Source organism: Hyaena hyaena, unplaced genomic scaffold (genome assembly GCF_003009895.1).
Source record: "Hyaena hyaena isolate Hyena2069 unplaced genomic scaffold, ASM300989v1 scaffold_130, whole genome shotgun sequence".
In the NCBI taxonomy this organism is placed as follows: Eukaryota; Metazoa; Chordata; class Mammalia; order Carnivora; family Hyaenidae; genus Hyaena; species Hyaena hyaena.
In genome coordinates, this window is record NW_024080762.1 from 2,429,866 (window position 1) to 2,455,263 (window position 25,398).

The following is a 25,398-nucleotide window of genomic DNA, read 5'->3' on the forward strand; positions in this document are numbered from 1 at the left end:
TGGTTCAGGTTTTAATTTGGAGAGACTGAAGGATCCTCAAGAAACCCTAACAGTTGTTCCTGTCCAGGAGCACTGATTCTATGGTTCAACCTGTTTCTAGAAGGATAGCTTCATTTACTGGTGTTCACTGTGTGCCAGGTGAACTATGATGAATGCTTTGAACGCTTCATCTCATTGCTCCTTGCACTATTATCTCCTTGCACTGCTATTATAAGGCAGGTAGTATTATGAAGCAAGCGAGCTTCAGAGAGGTCACAGGCTGGTAAAATGGCAGCTTGAGCACAGAGATACCAATCCAGGACTGTACGACTTAGAAGGTCACATTGTGACACAGTATGTTAACCATCTAACCTTGAGCACTGCTTCGTGGGCGGGCTCTTAAGGAAGTGGGTCTTTCCCAGAACCCAACAAGCAGTTTGCCCAGCTTCCTTCCCAGCATTTCCCGTTGTCCTATAACTTCTGTTCTCCTCTTCCCACACGCTGGTGGCCCTGCTGCCATTAGGGCTGCCAGCCCAAATCTGAGCAGATTGGAGACTTCCAGGGTATTGACCTGTAAGGTTGGGTTGCTGACCTTGTGTTGTCTCCAGCCATGGTAATGGGCTCACGGCACCCTCCAGACCAGCATGAACTCAGGCAGACCCCTGCTTACATCTTAGTTACCTGTTTGCTCTTCAAACGGGATTTGAAAAATTAGAACCTGGGGTGCCTGGGTGGTTCAGTCGGTTGAGTGTCTGCCTTCAGCTCAGGTCATGATCTCGAGGTCGGTGGCTTTGAGCCTCGCGTCGGGCTCTGTGCTGACGGCTCAGAGCCTGGAGCCTGCTTCGGATCCTGGGTCTCCCTCTGTCTCTGCCCTTCCGCCATCTGTCTCTCTCTTTCTCTTAAAAAATAAACATTTAAAAAATATTTAAAAAAAAAAAAAGAAAAATTAGAACTGTCCACCCATGAATCTCTAGTGCTTCTGAGGTATAAGTGCACGTGCCTCCCAGGAAAAAAGGTCCCTTGAGTGGCTAACGACAGAAAGAAACACCTTTCAGAGAAGCAGAGGTACTGATCTGTAACTGCACTTTACATTCGCTTGGGATTCCTTCAGATGGAGCGTCTTCTTCCTGCCCCCCGTTGTACTCGGTTCCTCATTTTCTGCCCGCAGTGACCCCACGACTCCCAGTGGTGCCCCGAGGCCGCGGTGCCTGGCAGAATGGCGCCTCTTCCTACATAGGTGAAGAGAAGGGCTCTTAGCTAAAGGGGAACATAAAATAAATATAACAATTCTGACTGGAAAAAGGAGGCAGACTTTTATTTATTTTTTTTTTACTAATTTATTAGTAAGTTTATTCTTCACTCATAAAAAAGAACATATTTTTGGCTTTGATATCATGACATAAAATAAAAAGGCAAATAACCGGAAGTTATCAGCTGCAGGTAGGCGGAAGCAAGTGCTGCCGAGGCCTGAGCGAGCACTGCGTGCTCCGGTCGAGAGCAGGAGCGCCGGTCGAAGCTCGAAGCGAGAGCCGAGGACGCAGCGCCAGTTCGAGGCCCAGCTCTCTCTAGAGACTGCTCAGTTCCCAAAGGTTGTTTGGCCGGCTTACACAGGAAGTTTATCCTCTCCCTGTCTCTTTCCTTCCTTCCTCCCTAACCTTGAACTAGGAGAAGAGTAGGCAATAATGCTTTGATGCTAGTCTTTCTAGTTTGCAGGATAGTGTCGTCTGAACATGTTTAACCTACTTATTTTCAACCTTCAAAAACACAAAACTGCTAAAATCAACTGTAACTAAAAGCCTTTTTTATTTTTGGTCCGTGATCTGCTGTAGGCAAAGCTTCATATAGGAGTTTTTATTGCGGATTTCTATGACCGCGTCCCTGACCAGCTCGATGAACATCTGCGGCCAGAGCTTCTGCAGAGCCTCGTTCTTCATGTTGATTTCCGTGGCCTCCTTCACAAGGCCCTCCATGTACATCTTGCAGAGTTTCTTTTTTTCCTTTATTTCCTGTTGAAAGAAGAAGATGTTGCATTGAATCAGAATCCAAGAGCGAAGAAAAGATGGGCTGAAGCCGACTAACTTGAAATCATCTATTCTGAGCCCCACCCTTCAGAGCCGGAGTGCTTTTTCCCAGAGGCTCTTGACACAAAGCTTTGCTTGAGTAAAGACAGCAATAGGAAGTTCTCTACTTCCCAGGCCACTCCTACCTCTGTTGGACAGCTCTGCTAGAAGTGGTTTTTTATGGGAATCACCCAGATTGTAACAACTATCTCTCTGTTGGTAGACTGTCTCCTTTCTCAGTTAAGACAGGTCAGCTCACACAAGACAGATGAATGCACAGATTCATGGCTCGTGGTGGTAAATGTATGATGACACTGATACTGACAATCTTATTCGGTATGAGGTTAGTTAATATCCCTATATATACTTGAATACCCATATTCTGAATTCAGTTTGTATTTTAAGAAATTGTGTAGTGGTACTGCACTGATTTATTAGCCTAGACCATTTGGACAAAGTTGTGGAAAAGTGTATAAGCAGGAAGAAGAGATATATATACATGCCTGGGACCCAGAACTTGGCCTTGAGAGGAGCAGTGCTCCCACTCAACTTCTGGGTCTGGAAGCCTGCAAATGAAAAATGTGGGCCCAAAACACAATAGAGAAGTTTCACGCCTGAGGCTACTGAGGCATTGGTCCCCCATTTCACCATAGAGGCTGAAACAAACCCAGCTTCTTCAATATATGAATTCAACGTTTATTTTGGCTGTTACTACTTGTGAGGAGGATTGAGGCATCATGATGGAAAGTGCCACAATACATATGGAAAAATTAATGGAATAGATCAGTCAGAATGATAGGAAAGCAATTCACATCAGTGACAGAGAAAAGAAATAATAAATGTCAATGAGACAATGGGCTTAGCTTCTTGGAAAAAGAATCTACTGTAATGACTAACTCAGAAGACTACCAAAATAATTCCAAGATGAATTAAAGAGTTAAATTTAAAATATCAACAGAGGCACCTGGGAGTAACTCAGTTGGTTAACTGTCTGACTTTCGGCTCAAGTCATGATCTCACAGCTTGTGAGTTCGAGCCCCGTATTGGGCTCTGTGCTGACAGCTCAGAGCCTGGAACCTGCTTTGGATTCTGTGTCCCCCCCCCTCTCTCTCTGCTCCGCCCCTGCTTGTGCTCTCTCTCTCTCTCAAAAATAAATAAATAAACATTAAAAATATATATTATCAGATATTGTCATTAAAATTATACATATAAAAACTTGTAATAACAAGGAAATTACAATGTTAAATGGAAAAAGGAAAATACAAAACTAAATTTTGATAGAGGCCGGGTTATATATGTGTATGTATTCGTCAAAACTTAGCAAGTGTACGTTTAAGGTTTGTATATCGTTGTATGTAAGTTTTACCTCAGAAGAAGAAACTATGTAAAATATTGAACTCTGATCAATGATGAATATGCTGAATTATTTAGGAAGAAGCGTGCTAATGTCTGCAACTACTCTGGAATGAATAAAAAAACATAAGGTATACTGGTGATAAACGGAGGATGGGGAAACGTACAGATATGTGACGAGCAAGCACCGTATGTTTGAAATTTTCAAGAACAAGTCAGGAAAAGTATAACGAAAATTATTAGAAGGAAAGGTACTGAAGTATCATTAAGATTGCGTTTGGGTTGTGAGATGACAAGGTTTTTTTTTTCCACCCCTGTTTTCTATCTCTCTTCCTTTTCCAAATGTTCACAATTTTTAAAACAACAAAAGATGTTTCAGATTCTTGATTAATTAACATAAGTCAATGATGAATCCCAATTGTCGCTAACTTCCCCTAACAAGGCATATTTTAGAAATTTTCTTATGACATGTAAGAGTTCTCTAAATAATCACTCACCACTCAGGGGTCAGCATGCCGACCTGATTTAGTTCATATGCTAAAAACAACTGGTCACGAGTTGACCTCTCATAAAAATATGTACAGATTGTGATGGGCGAGAAATAACAAATGGCTGCAGCTGGCTACTTCTCCGATGAACCGAACTTTCTCTAACTCTGAAATACGGTCTGGGACTTAGTCACCTGCACTAAGTTAGCTTGTTGATGAGAACAGCATTGAGCTGTTCCCTTCTAACACTCACTAAATCTGGGCTGCGTGGGGACTACCAGAGGGAAAGACCAGTGTGAATCACTGGAGATCGATCAATAGCCAAAACGAGCAATATTTTACAACGTGCAATACATTTACACAAGGAGGAGGCAGCCAGCATGTTTAGTGAAGGCTTCTTTTACACGTTGCTAGGTTTCTTAAAACACAATTTTGAGTCTGTTAAGAAAGAAAAGTTCTAGCAGTAAGATTGGAATGTTATTATGGTAATGTAGGGATAGCAAAAATTGTAAGAATTTGTAAATGATGTACTTTGTTAAATAATTTATACGAAGTATAAATGAAACCGTTCATAACTGGCATAGTGCAAGTTTTGGTTTTACAATTTCTCGCTATAGCTCCTTTCCATTACTTCTTTATAGACATGTTGCTACAGAATTGTATCTGCCATAATAACCCTTAATTTAGTAACTGTTTGAAGGCAGTTTTACTTCATCATTTCTTCTCTGCTCCAAGCCAATTACTCGCATCTCCATGAAGTGTGCTCCATACTCAGGTGTCTGCCAGGGCGGCTCACTCTGCGCGTCCAGAATGATCTGGTTAAAAGCACATTAGAGATACCTCTCTTGCCCTGACCCGTCAAGGAGTTATTGCTCTTTGAATAATGCTTTTTCCATTCTCAAATGCTTTCATATACTTATTTTTTTCTTTCCCACAATATCCCTGTGGGGTTCATAAAGCAAGTATTATACAAGTTCCATCCTGATGAGATGAACTCTACACAATATTGTGTATTTCGTTGGACTAAGATTTGATTGTCATGAAGATGGGTTGGAAAAAAAAAGTAGGTCAAAGGTGGGATTTGTTGTAGAGCCATTTTAGCTATAACGGTACTTGTACTGGAATATAAGCCATATCTCCAGTTCATAAATGGGAAACGAAGGTCAATAGAAGTTGAGAGGCTTGCTCAGGATTATGTATCATCTACTAACACTTACTTAGAGAAAAACCTAATCTACTCCTTGAAGGATCTGCAATCTGGTTGGAGAGATGGGCTCACAATACGAAAAGCTAACTAAGAAATAGTAAACAGTGAGTGAGTGCCGAATGAGATCGTTCAGACAACAAATATAGTCGGTGTTCCGAGAAGAGAGCCCTTTGTGCTAAGTGGTCAGAAAGACTTCGGAGAGCAGCATGATTTACTGTGAACGAGTTCAAGGTCAGTAATCAGGAGGTTTGAATTCTAGAGGCAGCTCTGTCAGTAACTCACCATGTAATCCTGAGTAGTTCATCTGAGTCTCCCGTTTTCCTCATCTGCCTATGAACAGGCCTGGAATTGTCAGTTCCTTTCAGCTGTCTCATTCTATGTGGGTCTTAAAGCTTTCTTAGAATGAGTTAGGAGAACGGACGGACGGACAGCTACCAAGCAACAGAATTATACACGTCATATGCATAATTATAGATGTCATATGCATAATGGAAGGGTCTGCTTACCCTGATTTGTAAGGAACTCACAAAAATTAACTCCCTCAACAACTCAGAACCCACGGAAGAGAGGGACTGAGCACTCTGCTGCAGTGATTTAAATATATTTTAAAAGGTGAGGAGCAGGGTATACGTTTTCACTTATCTTTCGAATGCTAGGTTGTGAGTCAAGAGAATGATTTAGGGACGAGGGCAAGGTCTTTCAGTTAGTAAGTGGTAGAATCAGGGGCTCAAATCCACATCTCCTAGTGGCCAAGTGTTCGGTCCAAAATATTACGCAGCCTCAGATTTCTTCTCACTTTGACAGTTTTCAAAACAAGAATCAACATCTCCTGTGTTTAATTCTTGATTGCTTATTTATTCCTTAAACCACTTTGAGACTCTGCTTATGTGACTCCACTGAAACTACTCCTGATAAAAACCTACCAGCAATGAACCTGATTGCCAAATTTATGAAATTTTTTTCTTCTTGTTTGTGTCCCTCGGGTGTTAGAAAATCATAGCTTACCCAATCAAGGTCAGAAAGATTTTCACTTATTTTTTCAATAATAGCTTTAAAGTTTTGCTTTTCACATTTGGGTTTTTATTTGACCTAGAGTTAATTTTTGTTGCGTGGTGTAAAGTAGGGGTTCAATATTTCTGTTTTGAGATTCAGTTTTCTCAGTAGCATTTCTTAAACTGTCTGTACTAATCTATAATACCTCCTATCTATATCCTCAAATACATGGGATATATGTATTCCATATACATGGGATAGTTCTGGCTCTATTTTATTCTCAGGTCTACTTGTCTTTTTCCAACATAATTACTACAGCTTTACAACAGTACTCGGTATCTGTTAAGGCAAGTTCTCCCCACTTTTATATATTTTAGGTTCTTTTCCCTATCAGATAACTTTTAGGATCAACTGGTGACATTCTACAATAACACTGCCAAATTTTGACTAGAACTGCCTTATATTTATGGATGGATTTAGAAGGATCTGGCATCTCTCCCATGTAGAAAGTTTTTGTCCTTGAACATGAACTATCTAGTTCTTCTTCAGTGTTTTTCAATAACGCTTCATAATTTTCTCCTAGAAGGCTTAGACATATTTTATTACTCACCCCTTCAGTATTTATGATTATGATAAATGGCATATTACTTTAAATTTATTTTTAAATAGGTAATTAAATAGGTAAATAGTCTATATTGGGTTGTTGGCCCCTTACTGATTTCTAAAAGCTCCTTATCATTTAGGAAGATTAGTTGCAAATTGTCGTTTCATTTCTTTTTTGTCTTTGCTTATTCTAACCCCCTGAAGGTCTTTTTCATACCAAAGCCACTCCTAAGTTTTCCAGGGTTTCTTGAAAAACTTTTATACTTTTATTATATTATATACTTTTATTTATTATTTATTTATATTTATTATACTTTTATTATAAACTTTAAAATCTCTGACCCATTTGGAATTCATGTTGATGTAAGATATAATGTCTGAACCTAGCTTTTTTTCCCTCAGTTCCTTAGTTACTCCTAAATCATTTATTGGATAATCCACTTGACTTGAGATTATTCTTTATCATGTAATAAATTCTCTTTTGTATTTGGATATATATTTGAACTTTCCCTTCTATCCCATTAAACTATGGCCATCTGTTTTAATTGATAAGACTTTATAATATGCCTTAATATCCAATAGTGCTTGTCTTCTCAATATTCTTTTTCAGAGATTTTATGCTTATTTTCCCAAAAGTACCATAGGATCAACTTGTCTAAAAAAAACCTTAATGAAAAAGTTTTGGCGTTTTTATTGACATTGTATTAAAACTTTATTTTGCTTTAGATCCTTCTTATCCAAAACATGGTAGGTTTTTCCATTTGTATAAATCTTTTGTGTGCTTCATTCATGTCTTACAGCTTACTTCACATAGATCGTGCACATTTATTAGTTTATTATTGGGTATTTTCTCTTCTTGTGTTACTATTGTGAGCTGGGTCCTTTCTTTCTGGTTGTTATTTGCTTACATGGAAGCTGCTGAATTCTCCTCCATTACTGAAATTCCCTACAGCTTTTTATAGTTCCTCAACTAATTATCTTGGGATTATCAGAGGTTCAATATTATTTTCTGCAAACAGTAAGTTCACTTCCTTCCTTTCAAGTTACCACTAATTTCTTCCTGTTGCCTCTTTGCATTGTCTGTATTGATAAATAACAATGGCAATATTGGCCATTGAAGGCCATCCTTGCCTTGAAGCTGACTTCCATGGTACATTAGGGTTCTGTTGCAAATTACATCACATTTGGTGGCTTAGAATAGCACATGTCTACCACCTCACAGTCTCCGTGCACCAGGAGTCCATGCACAGCTTAGCCGGCTGCTCTGCTCAGGACTTCACAAGGCTGTAGTCAAGCTGTTGGTCCGGCTGTGTTCCTTTCTAAAGCTCGGGCCCTCTTCTAAATCTGGTGATTGTTGGCAGAATTCAGTTCCTTGCAGATGTAGAACTGAAGCCCCACTTTCTAGTTGGCTGCCAGCAGGGGGCTGCTCTCAGCTCCTAGAAGCTTCCTGCAGTTCTTGGCCATGTAACCCTCTTACATGGTGGCTTACTTCTTCAAGGCCAGCAATAGAATCTCTTATGGAAAGACTGAATCCTCTTTTAAAGGACCTGCCTGATTAAGTCAGGGTTACCCAGGATAATCTCCCTTTCCAACTGATTAGAAACCTTAATTATATCTGCAAAATCTCTTTACCCTTGCCATATTCCATTGGTAAGAAGCAAATCACATGTTTACTTGCACTAAGGAGAGAGGATAACATAGGAGTGTGGTTACCAGGGGGGTAGGAATCATGGAGGCCATCTTACTCAGAATTTTGCCTACCATTAATGCTCATGTTTCTAGAGTTTCCCCATCAGGCATGATGTTTGCTATCCATTTCCATTTCGCCTATTTGCTGTTTAAAAAATTAAGACTAGATGTTGAAATGTGTGAAATGCCTTTTCAATGTCGACAGAAGTAATCCCAACTTTTCCCCTTAGATCTATCAATCTACTAATATTGAATCTTCCTTGCATTCCGAGAATAAACCATACTTGGCTGTATGTTTTGTTATTCATTTAATGTTGTGCTGTAGTCCCCTTGATACTCCCCCTCCTTAAAAATATTTTTTAATGTTTTCATTTATTTTTGAGAGAGAGCAAGCGACAGAGTGCGAGTGGAGAGGGGCAGAGAGAAAATGGAGATAGAATCTGAAGCAGACTCCAGGCTCTGACCTGTCAACACAGAGCATGATGAGGGGCTTGAACTCAAGAGCCATGAGATCATGACCTGAGCCGAAGTCAGATGCTTAACCTACTGAGCCACCCAGGAGCTCCACTCCCCTTACTATTTTAAAGGATTTTTGCATCATCAATATTCGCAGGTTTCTAGTATGGCTTTTCTTTTTCTGTGCAATCCTGGCAGGTTTTAGATGTAATGTTATGCTGTCTGTTTAAAAAAAAACAAAAACAAAACAACGAAAAGTGTTCCTTCTTTTTCAATACTCCTGAACAATTTAACAATCACTGGAATTGTCTGTTCTTTAGAGAGTTGGTTGATTTCTTTATGAAATTGTTCTTGTTTTGCATGCAGCTCTTTGATATCTTTCTAAATGTCTGTTGTTGAAATTAATATTAATTTTTGACTCGTGGAACCAAGTGCCTTCAGGAAGATAAGGACTTGCAATCCAGCCAGTTTGGCTTTCATTTTTCTCTTTTGGCCACATCAGGAAGCCCCTATTGGCCAAAGACTAAATTCAGTCCTTTTTAGCCTCTTCTCGTAACACTATCTACCTCAATCGCTGTGCTTCTGAAGAGTGAACTGCTCACAGCTCCTGGCTCTCTCCTTGTCTTTTTTATGCTTCTAATGCCTTTTATTCATAGTGTGCTATTTCTCAGAACTGCCCTTTTCTCTTTGCACACAGCTACATTTTATTGTTTAAGACTGATTATCAGGAAGCTTGTTCTCTAGAAAGCCTCCCTTGACCTGGATAAGATAACCCTCCCCCACTCTCTGGATACACTGATTTATAATCATCCCTATAGATCTCTTATCTCCTCCATTAGAATGTGACATCCTGGGGGTGCCTGGGTGGCTCAGGTGGTTGAGCATCTGACTTAGGCTCAGGTTATAGTCTCGATTTGTGGGTTTGAGCCCCGCGTCGGGCTCTGTGCTGATAGCTCAGAGCCTGGAGCCTGCCCAGGTTCTGTGTCTCCCTCTCTCTGCCCACCCCCCCATGCATACTCTCTCAAAAATAAACATTAAAAAATTAAAAAAAAAAAAGAAAGAATGTGACATCCATGAGGATAAGGGCAGTGACTTCTACAGTCCACGTAGTGTGTGTGACATGATTTTTGAATGAGTGAAAGCCTGAATGTAGGGAGGGAGGACTTCAAGGTACTGACTTCAAGTATCTGAAGAGTTTTCTTGAGAAAGAGATTAAATCTCTTTTCTACATAAGGTGGTACTAGGAGCATGAAGTAAAAGTTATTAGGTGGCAGATTTCAGCTTCACATGGGTAAGAATTTCTTCACCAATGGAGTTGCTCAGTGATAAAGAGCCACCTCATGGAAAAGTAACCTTTTTTGTAGTAGAAGAGTTTAAAATAGAACTGAACATTTTTTAGGATGCTCGAAAAATATTGTTACATTGAGTTTTCAAGGTATTTTCAAGCTGTAATCCTTAGAGCCCTATGGGTTCCAAAGAGATGGTTCAGGATTGGGCCTGAGGGGATTGGGATGAGGGGGAAAGAAAAGAATAGAAGATCCAATCAGATGAAGCTCTGAAGATGGCCTTTCCCTGGACAACAACAGCTGGTCTGCTGTTTTTTGCTTTGTTTTGACGTACTGGGTTTTCAGCTACAATATGGTTTGAATAAAAAGTCCCCTAGCTGTTAAAAAAACATCTGAAAAGCACTTGCCAGGCCATTTCACTTCCATGTATGTGTAAGATGTATGTATAAAATGTGCCTGGCACAGAAGTTAGAGATGTTCAGTCAGTGCTTCCTGCTCCCCACAGTCCCCTCAAAATGTCTTGCCGAATCTTCACATTCTACTGTTATTTAAAGGATTTGTTCCTTCAGCTTTCTTAGGAGTTCCACCAAGACAGGCACTGAATACTTTGCTTCTTTGTAGCTCCCGCAGCACCCTAACATTGCATTCCTCCAGTAACCCTCCGAACATAAAGAAGTAAAGAATTAGTTCTAGCTTTTCTGGTGAAGTAGCTACAGGGGAAACGAAATAGGTTAAAACTCTATTCCACGATGGAGGACGCAGAAGTGAAGGGTGCAGGAGAATGAAAGAAGAGAACGAGGACCTCAAGGACGCAAGCACAGAGAACGGAAGTGGCGGTTGCGCGGTGTCCTCCGCCCACCCGACAGGAGCTAGGTAAGCACTCACAGCGAGCCTCTATGTCCCTTCTCTTAATTCAGAGAGAATCAGAACCTTGGTCCGCTTTGGCTTAGATTTTTGATACAGATTTCTTTTGAACATTTTTTTCTGCTGAAGTAAAGATACTAGCACAATGGGCTCTACTCCCTCCTAACACCCTGGTACCTACTGGCTCCAGCTGTATATAGCTTTCCAGAACAACAAAAATGTTATCTGAACTGATTAAAGGGAGAAATGTACAACTGTCACGTCCCAAGCCATGTGCAATACATCCAGGCACCAGATTCCAAAGATGGACGGTAGTTTTACCTCTAGCCGTTCATTATAAAAGTCTCTTGTGGTATAATTCAGCGTAGCACGATTTGTGTTTTCTCCTACAAGTCTTTTGCTGTCGTTATTTTCTTCGTTGACAAGACCAGGTTTTTTCCCTTTGGTTTCTAGCAGATACCGGAATTGCTTCTTTCTGTAGAAAGACCGTAAAGAGATTTAGTTACTGACGAGATTTATTAAATTGTGTCTATTTTTGTTGACTTTAGAGGGAGGCATATGCTCTTTGGAATGTGCGTTTTAGGAGTTTGAGTTATTTATTTGAACTTAGTTCAATACCCCAATCTTTCTACTTACTCAGCTACTCAACCCAAATCCTTTTGTTTCATGACTATCAATCAGCAACATAAACATGCCTCAGCCATTTCTACCTTAAAGAAACCAATAGAAAATTTAAATAATCAAAAAAAAAAAAAGAAAATTTAAATAATCACAGAGTCCAAAACAACCCAATTGAAGATGCAGTAGGCCAAACTTTCTAAGCCATTATCTTCCATAAAACATATATTACCTCTTAGAAATCACACAAACAGTTCGTAATTCCATTATGCAGCTTTTGGTAGTATTACTCACAGCTAGAAAATGGAATGGGATACTCGTTTAAGTTTAGGCAAAACAAAATAAGCAAAACCCCAAGACCTCCAACTGTTAGCATGGTGAAATATGTTTAATAATGAACCCGGAAACTTTGTTTGGTTATGAAGAACATAAACCGTGCTCAGAGTATCATTGGCAGACCCAGAAGCCTGGACAGAGAACAGCAGCTCATCTCCAGGGAAAGTCGATTTCTGGTTTCTGCCAGACTTCGGGTGTCTCTAAAATGAAGTGATATTTCTACTTTACTGTAAACCGGACTAATGACTGGGAGAAGAAGAAGAGTAGATGTTTTAAAATTTTTCTTCCTTTTTCCAATTTAAAAGTGTAACGCAGTTGGGGCGCCCGTTTGGCTCAGGCGGTTAAGCCTCTGACTTCGGTTCAGGTCATGATCTCGCGGTCTGTGGGTTCAAGCACTGCGTCGGGCTCTGTGCTGACAGCTCAGAGCCTGGAGCCTGCTTCGGATTCTGTGTCTCTCTCTCCTCTCTGCTCCCCTGTTCACACTGTCTCTCTCTCAAAAATAAAATTTAAGAATTTTTTTTAAAGTGTGACACAGCAATTTTAGAAATTTTAGGGGGTACATATTTTGAAAAGTGCAAAGAATCTATAGCTCATAAATCTATATAAATCTATAACACTTTTCACATTCAATATATTTTTTGCAGGCTTTTTCTATGAAGGTTTGTAAAAAGTTAAGACCATATTAAACATCCAATTTTGTGCACTTGTTTTCACTCAGTGCTATATAATAAGCATTTTTATTTAATGAATGAATAAAATTCAGTTGTGATGTTCATCAATTTACCTAATCAGGTCCTTTTTTGGATATTTAGGTAGTATAATATTCTCACCTTTATAAAGAAGAAAGTGGGTAAAATATCTTTACCTACATTTATTGATTTTTTAATTACAAAAGCAATGCAAATATATATTTTATATCATTTAGTCTTTTCAAATAATCAATTTTCCATTAATTTTGTTATTAATATCATTATTTCTTTTAACTTTCTTTAGGATTATTTTACTGTTTTTTTTCCCCTAACTTCTTCATTTTTTTTTCTTAAATAGTTTATTATCAAGTTGGTTTCCATATAACACCCAGTGCTCATCCCAACAAGTGCCCTCCTCCATGCCCATCACTCCCTTCCCCTCTCCCCCACCCCCATCAGCCATCAGTTTGTTCTCAGCATTCAGGAGTCTCTCATGGTTTGCCTCCATCCCTCTCCCCCACTATTTTTCTCCTTCTCCTCCCCCATGGTCCTCCGTTAAATTCCTCCTAATCCACCTATACGTGCAAACATATGGTATCTGTCCTTCTCTGCCTGACTTATTTTGCTCAGCATAACACCCTCAAGTTCCATTCACGTTGCTACAAATGGCCTCCCCTAACTTCTTTAGATAAATGTTTAGCTCATTCATTTTCAGACCTTATTCTTTTCTAATATAGCCCTTTCAAAGGCTAAAATGTTTTCATTTAACATCCCTGTGACTTGATTCTCTAAGTTTTGAAATGTGGTATTTTTGTTATATTTCAGTTCAAGGTAACTTCCGTTATAAAATTGTCTTTACCCTGTGGGTTATTTAGAAATGTGGGCATTTTTTTGTTTGTTTACTGATTTTTGAGAAAGAGAGTGAGTGGGGGAGGGGCAGAGAGAGAGGGAGACAGAGGATCCAAAGCAGGCTCTGCACTGATAGCAGAGAGCCTGATGCAGGGCTTAAACTCATGAACTGTGAGATCATGATCCAAGTCAAAGTCAGATGCTTAGCCTACTGAGCCATCCAGACCCCTAGAAATGTGCCTCTTAATTTCCAGGTACATGGGGATTTCCTGGTTAACACTGAGTAATTGAGTTAAAGCTTTTAACTGTATTGTGAACAGGAAACATGGTCTATGTAAATCCTCTGGAATCTGTTGATAATCACCTTCTGGATAGTATTTGGTCAATTTTATAAATATTCCATGCGTACTTGAAAAGAACATGTGTTCTACAGTTGTTGGAAGCATTGTTCTCTGAATGCCCATTAAGTCGAATTTGTTATTCATGGTGTTCAAGTATTTTATATCCTTTTTAAAGTAATTACTCAAAACTATATTGAAGCTTCCCACTGTAATTGTGGGGTTGTAGTAATGTCAATTTGGGGCTTATAGGTTTCTTTAGGCTATGCTAATAGGTGAATACAAAATAAATTAGCAAATTTATCTTAACATTTCGAATGAATTGAACTTACTATCATTTTGAAATGATTCTCTCTTAACCTTAGTCAATTTAGTTCTCACTGGCTACTTCATTTGTTTGTTTGTTTTGGTTATTATTGATGTTGTTTATCTTTTCTCACTTTTTTACTTTATTTTTTTAATGTTTATTTTATTTATCCTGAGAGTGACAGAGAGAGAGAGAGAGAGAGAGCATGCATGTATGTATGCACATGTGCCAGCGAGGGAGGGGCAGAGAAAGAGGGAGACGGAGAATCTCAAGCAGTCTCCCCACTGTCAGTGAGGAGCCCGATGTGGGGCTCAAACTCACAAACCTTGATATCATGACCTGGGTGGAGATCAAGAGTAGGATGGTTAACCCACTGAGCTACCCAGGCACTCTTCACTTTTTTACTTTCAAACTTTATGTAACTTTATGTTTCTGATGTGTCTCTTGTAAACAACATATAACTGAACTTCATTTTTTACTCAATCTCATAATTTTTGGCTTTTAATCAGAGCAATTAGTACATTTGTATTTTATCACTGAGGTGGGTTGATAACACTGATGGTCGTAATAACTGCCTCCCTGAAATTCATGCTCTTTACAACGTGATTCCACAGCTAAGCAGGCTACCTCCATGACGGTGTATCAGTTCTTCGAGTAGGCCTCAAGAGTCCTTGCATATTTTCTCTCTCTTTAAACCCGGCCTCTCCCACGAAAACAAGCCCAGGCAGATTTCCGGAGTATGAGAGACCATGCGGAGCAAAGACAACTGGTCCTAGGTCCGTCCTAGACCAGCTTACAGCTGCCAACCCCCAAACAAATGAGAGCCCAGGCCAGGTCACCAGAGCTGCCTACCCAACCCACAGGTGACTGCAGATGCATGGGGACCCTGGCTGAGGGCAAAGCCATCCCGCAGACCCACAGACTCAAGGGGAGAAAATAATTCTTGTTCTAAGCCACTGGCTTTTGGTACAAATGGAGTTGCTGATATAGCCATATTTTGGTTAAATCTGACATTTTCTTTTCTTTCCATTTGACCTACATGTTCTATGCTTCTTTTTCTCTTGTTTCTTCTCTCCATTTCACCCCCTTCCTCCTTATTAGTTGGAAAGCTGTATACTCTTTATTCTTTGGTTAGCACAGAAATTAGAACATACACTCTTTTTTTAAAAACAATTTTTAACATGTTATTTATTTTTGAGAGACAGTGAGAGACAGAGCACGAGCAGGGGAGAGGTAGAGAGAGAGGGAGACACAGAATCTGAAGCAGGCTCCAGGCTCTGAGCTGTCCGCACAGAGTCGGATGTGGGGCTCAAACTCACAAATGGTGAGATTGTGACCTGAGCTGAAGTCGGACACTTTACTGACTGAGCCACCCAGGTGTCCCCTAGAACGTGCACTCTTAACTTACCATCTACCCTTAATTACTATAGTTCCTCCCTAGATGATACAAGGATCTAGAACACCATATCTCTACCTACCACATCCTACACTATACTGTTGTAGTATATTTCAGCTCTGTATCATTTAAACCCCACAACGCATAATTATTGTTGCTTTACACAATGTTCATTTTGCTTTATTCCACAAATTCAGTATTTTCCTTACTCTTTTGCTCTTTTCTTGCACCTTCGACCTTCTATTTGGGATCACCTTCTTTCTGCCTTGATTATAGGCCTTATAATTTCTTTTAGTAGAGGAATACTGGTGGGAAATCTCTTAGTTTTTCTTTTTTTATTATTTTGTTTTAAACTGTCTTTATTTTATCTTCATTCTTAAAAGACATTTTTGCTGGGTACAGAATTCTAGGTTGTTGGCAATTAATTTCCCTCAGTACATTGAACATTTCATTTATTATTCTATCTTCTGACTTCCACAGATGCTGTTGTGAGGTCAGTTGTTGACATGCACTCCTTTTGAGGTAACCTCTTTTTTCCTGGTTGTTCTAAAATTTTTCACCTTATATTAGGTGCTCTGTGGTTTCTCTGTGATGTGACTTGGGGGTAGATTTCTTTTAATTGAATATATTTGGAATTGGTTGGGCTTCCTTAATGTGTAGATTAGTATATTTCATCAGTTCTAAAAAATTCTTTGCTATTATCTTTAAGTACTACCTCTATCCCAAACTCTCTATTATATCTTTTTGAAATTCTATATGTTAAATCTTCTAACTCACTCTATCTCCAAATTTCTTAACTGGTTTTCCACAGGTTCCCTCCTCTTTGGGCTTCATGCTACAAAATTCCCTCTAGGCTGTTTCCTATTTTACTGATTCCGTTTTCAGCTAGGTCTAATTGGCTATTAAACCTCTTAATTAAGTTTTAATTCTGTTTATTGTATTTTTCATTTATTGAACTTAGTCTGTTTCCTTTCAGATCTGATGGATCACTTTTTAAAACGTCTTGTTCTCTTCTGATATTTTCAACCTTGTCTATTATACCATGAAATATACTATGCATAGTTATTTTACTATCTTTAAGAAGTAATGCCAAAAGCCAAAGTATTCATGGGTTTGTTTCTGTAGTCTTTTTCTCTGCTCTTATATATGGTGCCTTATTTCCTCGTGTGCTTAGTTATTTTACTTTTTTTCATTGCCTTCTGGTCACTGTCCTTAAAAATTACTTATGGAAATTCTTTGAGGTAGGTTGAAAGTAACTTCCTCCAAGAGGCAGTACATTTACTTTTCCCAGGTAGACAGAGGCAGCAACATTTAAGCTTTAACTACCCATGTATTATAGTCAGGCTGCAAATCTATATGAGAGTGGTCTTTCTGGTTACATTTCTTAGAGACAACTTTGCTCCTTTTATGCTCATACCAAGGCAACTTGCCTTGAAAAATCCAGGTGAGAAGAAAGGGAGGTTTATTTCTGACGACACCTTGATGGTGTAGCCATAGGGGTTCTAGCTTAATCCTGGAAAAATCTCAATTTATATTCGCCACGTTAAAAGGCAACAGGGACTTTGATTGATATCTTTCCTTGTTCGTGGCTAATAAAAGCAAAATTTAAGTTTCCTTGAAATGCCTCCAGGTTATAAACACAGTCTGACGCTCACATTACTTCTTAATGTTCTTCCTCCCACAGACCTTAGCCTAGTGATTATGTTATATCTTGTCAGTTGGTCAATATTTTTATGGAGTTTTCATTGTTTATTTGATCCAGAGTTTTTAGTTGTTTTTAGTGCTCGGAATGGTCAAAACAACCTAATTCACCATTATCAGAGAAACTCAACGTATTCTTTATAAAAGTGTCAAATTGTGTAGACATACAGAGACTAAAACTTGAAAACCACTTTTTAACTGGGCTGCTACCTCTCCTAAGATCCACATGCTCCCAACTCTTCATTCTTTCAGCTCCCTTTGTATGTGTCCATATTGATATATATTTATTCTGTTGCTTTGAAACATAACATTGGGTCACATTATAAATGCTCTTTTATGCTTTATTTTATTTAATGAACTATTTGTCTCTGGATCATTTCACGTCAGAACAGAAAATCACCTTTAATTCTTTTTCCCCTTTGTCTTCTTATCCTCATAGTTACATAATGGCTGTAATGTAGATAGTACCATATAGATACTACTACATTCATAGTTCAGAAGTGTCATGAGTTATCTAGCTTTCTCTATTGTTAGGTATTTCTTTTTAAAAATTTTTTTTAATATTTTTATTTATTTCTAGGAGAGAGAGAGAGACAGCGTGAGCAGGAGAGGGTCAGAGAGAGAGAGACACACAGACTCCGAATAGGCTCCAGGCTCTGAGCTGGCAGTCAGCACAGAGCCCGACACGGGGCTCGAACCCACGAACCGCGAGATCATGACCTAAGCGAAAGTCGGACGCTTAACCGACTAAGCCACCCAGGTGCCCCTGTTGTTAGGTATTTCATTACTTTCCAAAGTTGAGCTACTACAAACAATAAAGCAATGATAGATAGCCTTGTATACAGTTTTTTTGTGCCCATGTATGTGCATGTCAATAGGCCATATTCCTAATACTAGAATTTCCGGGTTCAAAAATATGATAAATATTGCCAAACTACTTCCCTTAAGAGTCTGCATTCCAAAAGTACAAAGTTATAGTTCCCTGAATATTAATCAGCGTTCAGTGTTATTAGGTTTTAAATTTTTAAGTCATTCTCACTGGCAAAAAATGACATCTTATTCTTTTAAGTCAATTTTTATTTCCCTGATTACAAGTAAGTTCGATCTTATGTATTTGTCCATTTGTATTTTTGGTTTTTTAGTAAAATTTCTATATGCTTTGCTTTTACGTTCATGTTGACTGTCTTTGTCTTCCTAAATTGGTAGGACCTTTTTAAAAATTTGTTAAATATGTTGCAAATATATTCTCTCTGTCTGCTCATATCTTTTATCATACAAAAGTTTACAATTTTTGTGAGTTAAATGTGTCAAAACTTACAGAAGTATTAGAAAATATAGTAAAATATTTTTATAAACTTAAGGTAATGAATGCCTTCTTAAGATACATAAATCATTGGGGCGCCTAAGTAGCTCAGTTGGTTAAACGTCCAACTCTTGATTTTGGCTCAGGCCATGATCTCATGGTGTGTGAGTTTGAGCCCCATATTGGGTTTGGCACTGACAGTGCAGAGCCTGCTAGGGATTCTCTCTCTCCAGCTCTCTCTCTCTTTCTGTTGCTCCCCTGCTTGTGCTCTCTCTCTCTCTCAAAATAAATAAATACACATTAAAAAAAACCAGATACAAAAATCATCTTATTTAGTTTACTGAGAAATCACACTGGGATTGTTGATTGGAAAGTTAGTAACTGGGGCGCCTCAGTGGCTCAGTCGGTTAAGCGTCTGACTTCGGCTCAGGTCATGATCTCACGGTTTGTGGGTTCGCGCCACGCGTCAGGCTCTGACCCTGCCCAACTCATGCTGTCTCTCCTCCTCTCTCAGAAATAAAACATTAAAAAATATTTTCAATAAAAAAAGGAAAGTTAGTAACAACATGATTTAAGTAACATAAATTGATCTCTTATTGAAGCCTCAGAATTTATTAACAATGTATACCTCTCCATTTTTAGACAATTTTTTATACCTAATTTCACTGTTCCCTATTTTTAAAGTGCCAAATAAATCCCTTCCCTCTTTCTCAAAAAACACAGTGATGGCACTGAGCCATGCTCCACACTTCAGCGGTGGGGGCCCTGCGTGCTCTTTACTTGGGTGCAGAAATGTTTACTGAGTTAGGGCTGGGGGTGGGGGTTGGCAGAGCTACTGCTACCGCCAACACTGCGCCCTAGGAATATTGAACACGGACATGGTGCCCCACGCCCAGATGATAAAAACTGAGCTGCCAAAACTTTTTTTATACCAGAGGATTATGTCAGGTGGACTTCCTGATGTTTATATTTTTTATTGCCTCTATAAATGGAATACTTCTTCTAATACTATTTTCAATAACTTCTTATTTCAATGAAAAAAAATACCAATATTTTTTGCATGTTGATATAGCATCTGGTTTCCTTAGTATATAATCTGATTAGTTATACAAAATTTAATGGTTGAGTTCTTGGATTTTCCTTAGGCAATGGTCTTTATAAAGGGTCAATTTTTGCTTTTCCTAGTCAATTATTCTTTTTCTAATTTCTTATTTTTTTTAAAGTAGCTTTATCTTTATTAATTTCTTGCTGCCATTTTTTAAAAATGTTACTTTGGTGTTTTCTAGCTTCTTGAGTTGAAACCCTTATTTGTTAATTTCTAATCTTTCTTGCTTCCTAACAAGTATATTAAAGATATATCATTTCCTCTCCGTACAGTTTTAGCAACATCCCACAAGCTGTGACAATTCTCTTGTTATCAAATTCAACGATATGTGATTTATGACTTTGGTTTTAATTTAATCTTCTATCCCAAAAAGCTAAAATACTTTTTAAAATTCTTTTTTAAAAAAGGAATACAATAATAATAATAAAAAGAACAAAAACCAAATAGAACGAAAACCATAAAGGTAATTCGAGCAGGATCTATAGACATACAGTGAAAAGCAAGCTTCTGCATACTTTGGAACTCTTAGTTCAACTCCCAGAGACAGTAATTTTTAAAAAAATCAAATACTTAAAAATTACATAAGGATACCTTTGAAATGTATGCCCCACTTCTCATAAAATACAGTACATGACCCAGGTGTTCTATAACTTGCATTTTTATTTTCTAAGACATCTTACAGACTCTTTCATATCAGAACCTCTAATTATTTTTAGAGCTGCAAGTCATCAGTCCTTTATTAGCGGCAATTTAGTGAGTTTCACATTTTTGCTACACACTGCAGTGAAAATCCTTAAACAGAGAAATCTGTGCTCATGTAAAAGCCACTATCTGAAGAAGATTCCTTTAAGCGAAATTACTAAGTCACAGGGCCTGTACATTTAAGATTTGTTAGGTATTCTTAAATTGCTATGTAAAAGAGTTGCCTCAACTTATACTACGGACGGTGTATAAGAATTGTGTTTCAATATGCTGTCTATTATCAAACGTTTAGTTATCTCACTGTTTTAAGATTTTCATGTCTGTAACTGTGAGGTAAGGTCAAACATCTTTTTTAAGTTTAAAGGAACTTGTATTTTGTTTTCTGGGTAACGGCGTTTCCTGTTTCTTTGTTTTTCCAATTTCCTCTGCATAACTTTTTGGCTCACTATTTTCTAATTTTATGATATGATTAGAGAAAGTAATCTGTTTGAGTGTGCTTTTTGGGAAACACAGAGATCTTCTTTGAGTTTAATACATATCCAATTTTTGCAAACATTTCATAGGTGTTCGAATAGAGTTTTTTTCTGAATTGGGAATGAGATTCTGGGAATAAAATTATAAACATATTTACTTGACAAAGTGCATTAACTGTGCTATTCAAATCCTCCATATTCTTTTTTATTTTGGCTTATTTGGTCTACCGATCAAATAGATTAATATCTATTCTCAAGAACTGTGAATTTGTCAATGTATACTTGTATTTGTTGATGTATTTAGGAGCTTCATGATTATCATCTTTTTTGGTAGACTGTAGCTTTTGGTGGCATCAATTCTATTATCACTAATATTAATATTCCAGATTCATTTATTACTGCTGTTGGCATTTGCCTGTTACGTATTTTCATCCCTTTATTTTCAAACTTTATATATTGCTTTCTTTAGGGGCACTTCTCAAATATAACATGTAACTCAATTTTTAATCCAATTTGATAGCCAATATCTATCAATAGGAGAATTTCATTCATTAATATTTATTATAACTGACATGTTTATTTTTATTTCCCTTTTACCTTTTTGTTGATCAATCCTTTTTCTTTTTGGTGGTTTATAAACTACACCTAGTCTTTCTTCCTAATAGTCCCTAAAATTTTAATACACACAGTTAACCATGTACTTTTCCATCAATCTCTGATGTTAATTAGTACCTATTATTACTCCCAAGGGGGTGGGTAACTTAGCAAAGTTTAACTTCCTTCCTTTTAGGAACTTCTGGGATTTTTATCTTCCAGTTACTAATCTTTTTTCCTTATACATTAATATTTTTTGACAACTATAATTTTTACTTATTTCTTTCCACACCATCATTTCTTGAATTCAATGCTTCCTATTCTTTTATTTATTTATTTGAGAGAGAAAGAGAGAATGTGAGTGGGGGACAGGGGTAGAGGAAGAGAGAGAGAGAATCCCAAGCAGGTTCCACACCTGACACAGGGCTCAATCCCATGACTATGAGATAACGACCTGAGCTGAAAGCAAGGGTCAGACATTGAACCAACTGAGCCACATAGGTGCCCCCAATACTTCCTGTTTCCTGCATTCACTGTTCATTTTATAGCAGTCCTGCCTTCGGTACTTTTTTTCCAAGTGATTTTCTAGGTTTTGTATGGGGTTTAGATTGTACCAATCAGACATACTCCGATAAGATCTGAAATCAGAACCGAGCTATGTGGGAAAGTAGAGGGAGTACACAAGACACCCATTTTTTTTCTTTTTTCTTTTTCTTTTGGCACAAATTACATAGCTCTGCAACCAAGTTCTGAGGACAGGAGTGGGGAACTTCCTGACTCTCAGTGTAGTTGCAATGGTACGATACTGGAGGCTGCAAGGGGTGACAGTGTCCTGTTTAGCCAACTCCCTGAGCAGAGGTGGCAGTTTGCTTGGTGGGCTGGTTCTGTGGTGTCATTCTGGGGGTCACCAGACTCCCCATCCCTTCCAGTGATGTTGTAGACAACTAATTCCTTGTATATCAATTGTTTTCTGCTTATTCTAGCCAGAGTGAATTTCCTTATCTACAACTGAATCATGCCGGACACCCCATGCCCGACTTCTCTCTCCTTCCATTCATGCACATTTTGTCAGTGTGTCTGTCGGCTATGCCTCTTCTAAGTATTTTTCAAATTATCCTTTTCTCCATTCTCACTGTATTAGTTCATGCCTTCAAAATCTCCCTCCTAGACTATAACTAGCCTCTTGATTGGTCTCCAGTCCTCTCATTTCTATCCACTGAAATGGCAGCCTTTCTGGAACAAACATCTAATCACATGATTCTTGTGCTGAATTACAAAGCACAAGTATTCACTTTTGTTTTGAATGGATTCCAGATCAGACCACAATCTTTGCAGCTTCGTTTCCTGTCACTATTCGCAATCGTCCCATGCTCCAATTAAATCTGAACTCTACAATTCCTTGTGCCCTTGCAGATCTCTTTTCCCTGTATCCTGTACCTGAAAAGCTCCTACTTATTCCCGAAGAGCCGGATAAAATGTTATCTTCTCTGTGAAGTCTTCCCTTATGTTCTTCCAAACTAAAGTTGGTCTTTCCTCTTTCACTCTTCTCTTATAGCATTTTAAACATTTACATTATGAGTGCCTACATAATAGCTTTAAACTGTTAGCTTCTAAGCCTAACAAGCATAAGAGCAAGAATTTTGTCTTATTCATCTTCATACCCCAACACTTTGAAGAAGGCTAGCCATAAGACAAGTTTAGGACAGACCTTTGTAGGATGCACACATGGCAGTTAAGAGTTATTCCTTTTTTCTAGGGCAACAGGAATTCTATAAAAATGATGGAAATTAAAGATTACCTGGCTTCACCCAGAATTGAAATCAGACGGTACTGGGGTAACTCGGAAGATGCTACATGTGCTAGGATTCCAAAGAGCCTTTCAGCCATGATCATATCATTCTGTGTCACCTGAAGAGATACAATGGAGATGGGTCAAAATGACACTGTATCTAGTTGGATAGAATTAACACATTTTCAAAGAAACGTCTAGCTTGAGTGTTTGCTTTCAGTCCAGGAAAGTACCTTCTCCGGGGCTATAAGAGGAGAGTTCTTACTGACATCTCTTTCTCCCCTGACCTTAACTGGAATGAAGATGACAGGTGTGGCTCAGGGAGCTGGAGGACGATGGAGGCGATGGGTCAGCTCTGACTGAAAGTAACGTTCCCTGAGAATTATACATGGGGCACCTTAAATTCTTAATGAATTTTTTTTTTCAGGAATCCTATAGCTTCTTGGAGTAGAATGATTTAAGGGGAAATTTCTCAAGTGCCAAAGGAATAGATGCACTTTAATAATGTGCCAAAGGTAAGCCAAGGTGTTGTTCATACCTTGTTCCTCTAATAATAATTTTGTCCCTTCCTGAGAGATGGAACATTAGACCATCAAAGACACTCCTGTTCATTGTAAAATTATGTCTACCTTTCTCTCCACAAGGAATAATTTGTCACAGGTTTTCTCCGTGAGGGCTTCTTCCTGTGTTAACCAAGGAAGTACTAAAAGCTAAAAGTGGGACTTGGATTAATATCTGGGCATATTTTCTTTGATATAAAGTAGGCTTGTTTGCATTTTAAATACTATTAGTTTGTGTATATAAATTCCGTGATTCTCAGCCAGGAGCCATTTTGGCCCCTAGAGAGCATTGGACAATGTCTGGAGACATTTTTGGTTATCACAACTGGCAGAGGGATGCTACTAAAATCTAGTGGGTAGAATCAAGGGACACTACTAAACATCCTACAATGCACAGGGCAGCCCCCAAGACAAAGGATTACCTGGGCCGAAATGTCAACAGAGCTGAGGCTGAGAAACCCTGGTATAGTTAAATTTTGGAACAGAAAGACATTCACTAACGCTACCTGTAATACACTTCACAGGTGTTTTCAAAAAAAAAAAACAACAACCCATAATTCACAAACATCTTATTCACAGAACTCAGTGCCGACTGACACTTTCCTTAAACCTCCAGAGTTAATTAGGCTGCTGTTCCCTCAAATCTTTCCTTCAGCTGACAAGGAAGTTGTTTGGTCTAACACAGTCACCTAGTGGCCAGTGTAGGCCACTACTCCGTCTTTGCTTCCTGATGCTCACAATTCAATTCTACCTCAAGTAATATTATTCTCTCATATGTGAAGAAAAGTAGACATATAATATTACTACATATTTTCAAGGTTAAGTAGCTTTATTTTAGACTTTTAATAAAGGGTCAAATATCCCTGCCATTGACATTTAAGGAACTTTACGTCAGAATAGGTTATATTGGTTCTTTCTAATTCTTCTCTTTTATGTAATTATATTGTACTATTCCTTTCTATTTCAAGGTTCAATAATATTTAGTATACACTTCTAGTAGTGGCCCATGTCTAGGTAAATATCCTATTTAGGTTAATGGGGATAACAGTTTGGGTATTAATGAAGAATGACTCAGCCATAGCTAAAATAGCTATTTTACTTCCAGTCCAGGGTAGCTTTGGAAAACTTTGGGACTAATTATTAGGTCTGATCAATGACTCATGACCTCTCTGGGAAAGTACCATGGGAGTACACAAGAGTACACAAGACTGAACCGGATCTCTTGAGAACTCGCTGGAGAAATTAATAGTCATCGGAAGGTTCCAGATTTGTCCTACATCTTCAACAGATAGCTGAACCTGTGGTCATGAGCCTACCGTAGTTGAATTTCACTTGACTCATGTACACTGACCCAGAGATCTCTAGTCTCCTAACCCTATACTGGGTTTCCGGAGTGCTAGGCCAGAGGTACCTGTAGTACATCAGTTGCAGAGAAATACAGTTGCTATTACCAGCGTGCCGGCAAACCCGATTACAGCTCTTTTACAGTAAGGAGGTCTTCTGAATGTTAAGAGACAATCATAATAATACTAATAGCATAGAGAGATTTTCTTCCCATGGAAAATTATTTAAATTCAGTTCAGGAATTCCTCAGTAGAGGAAGAAGCATAGTTTCTCTCTTTTCTTCCAAAATAGTGTTTAGAGAAGACAGTCTTTGGAT

General features: G+C 38.4%; 1 protein-coding gene across 2 annotated transcripts in view; it reads right to left on the reverse strand.

The window, feature by feature from the left end:
- Nucleotides 1-1,758: 1,758 nt before the first annotated feature.
- LRRC49 (leucine rich repeat containing 49) overlaps nt 1,759-25,398 on the reverse strand; it is a 154,706-nt gene continuing 131,066 nt past the window's right edge. For both annotated transcript variants that reach the window (XM_039237857.1, XM_039237858.1), the window contains 3 exons: nt 23,188-23,297; nt 11,300-11,453; nt 1,759-1,985 (listed from right to left, as the gene is read on the reverse strand). In XM_039237857.1, coding sequence (XP_039093788.1) covers nt 1,782-1,985; nt 11,300-11,453; nt 23,188-23,297 — 468 coding nt within the window. In that variant the 3' untranslated portion in view covers nt 1,759-1,781. The remainder of the gene's footprint in view (nt 1,986-11,299; nt 11,454-23,187; nt 23,298-25,398) is intronic.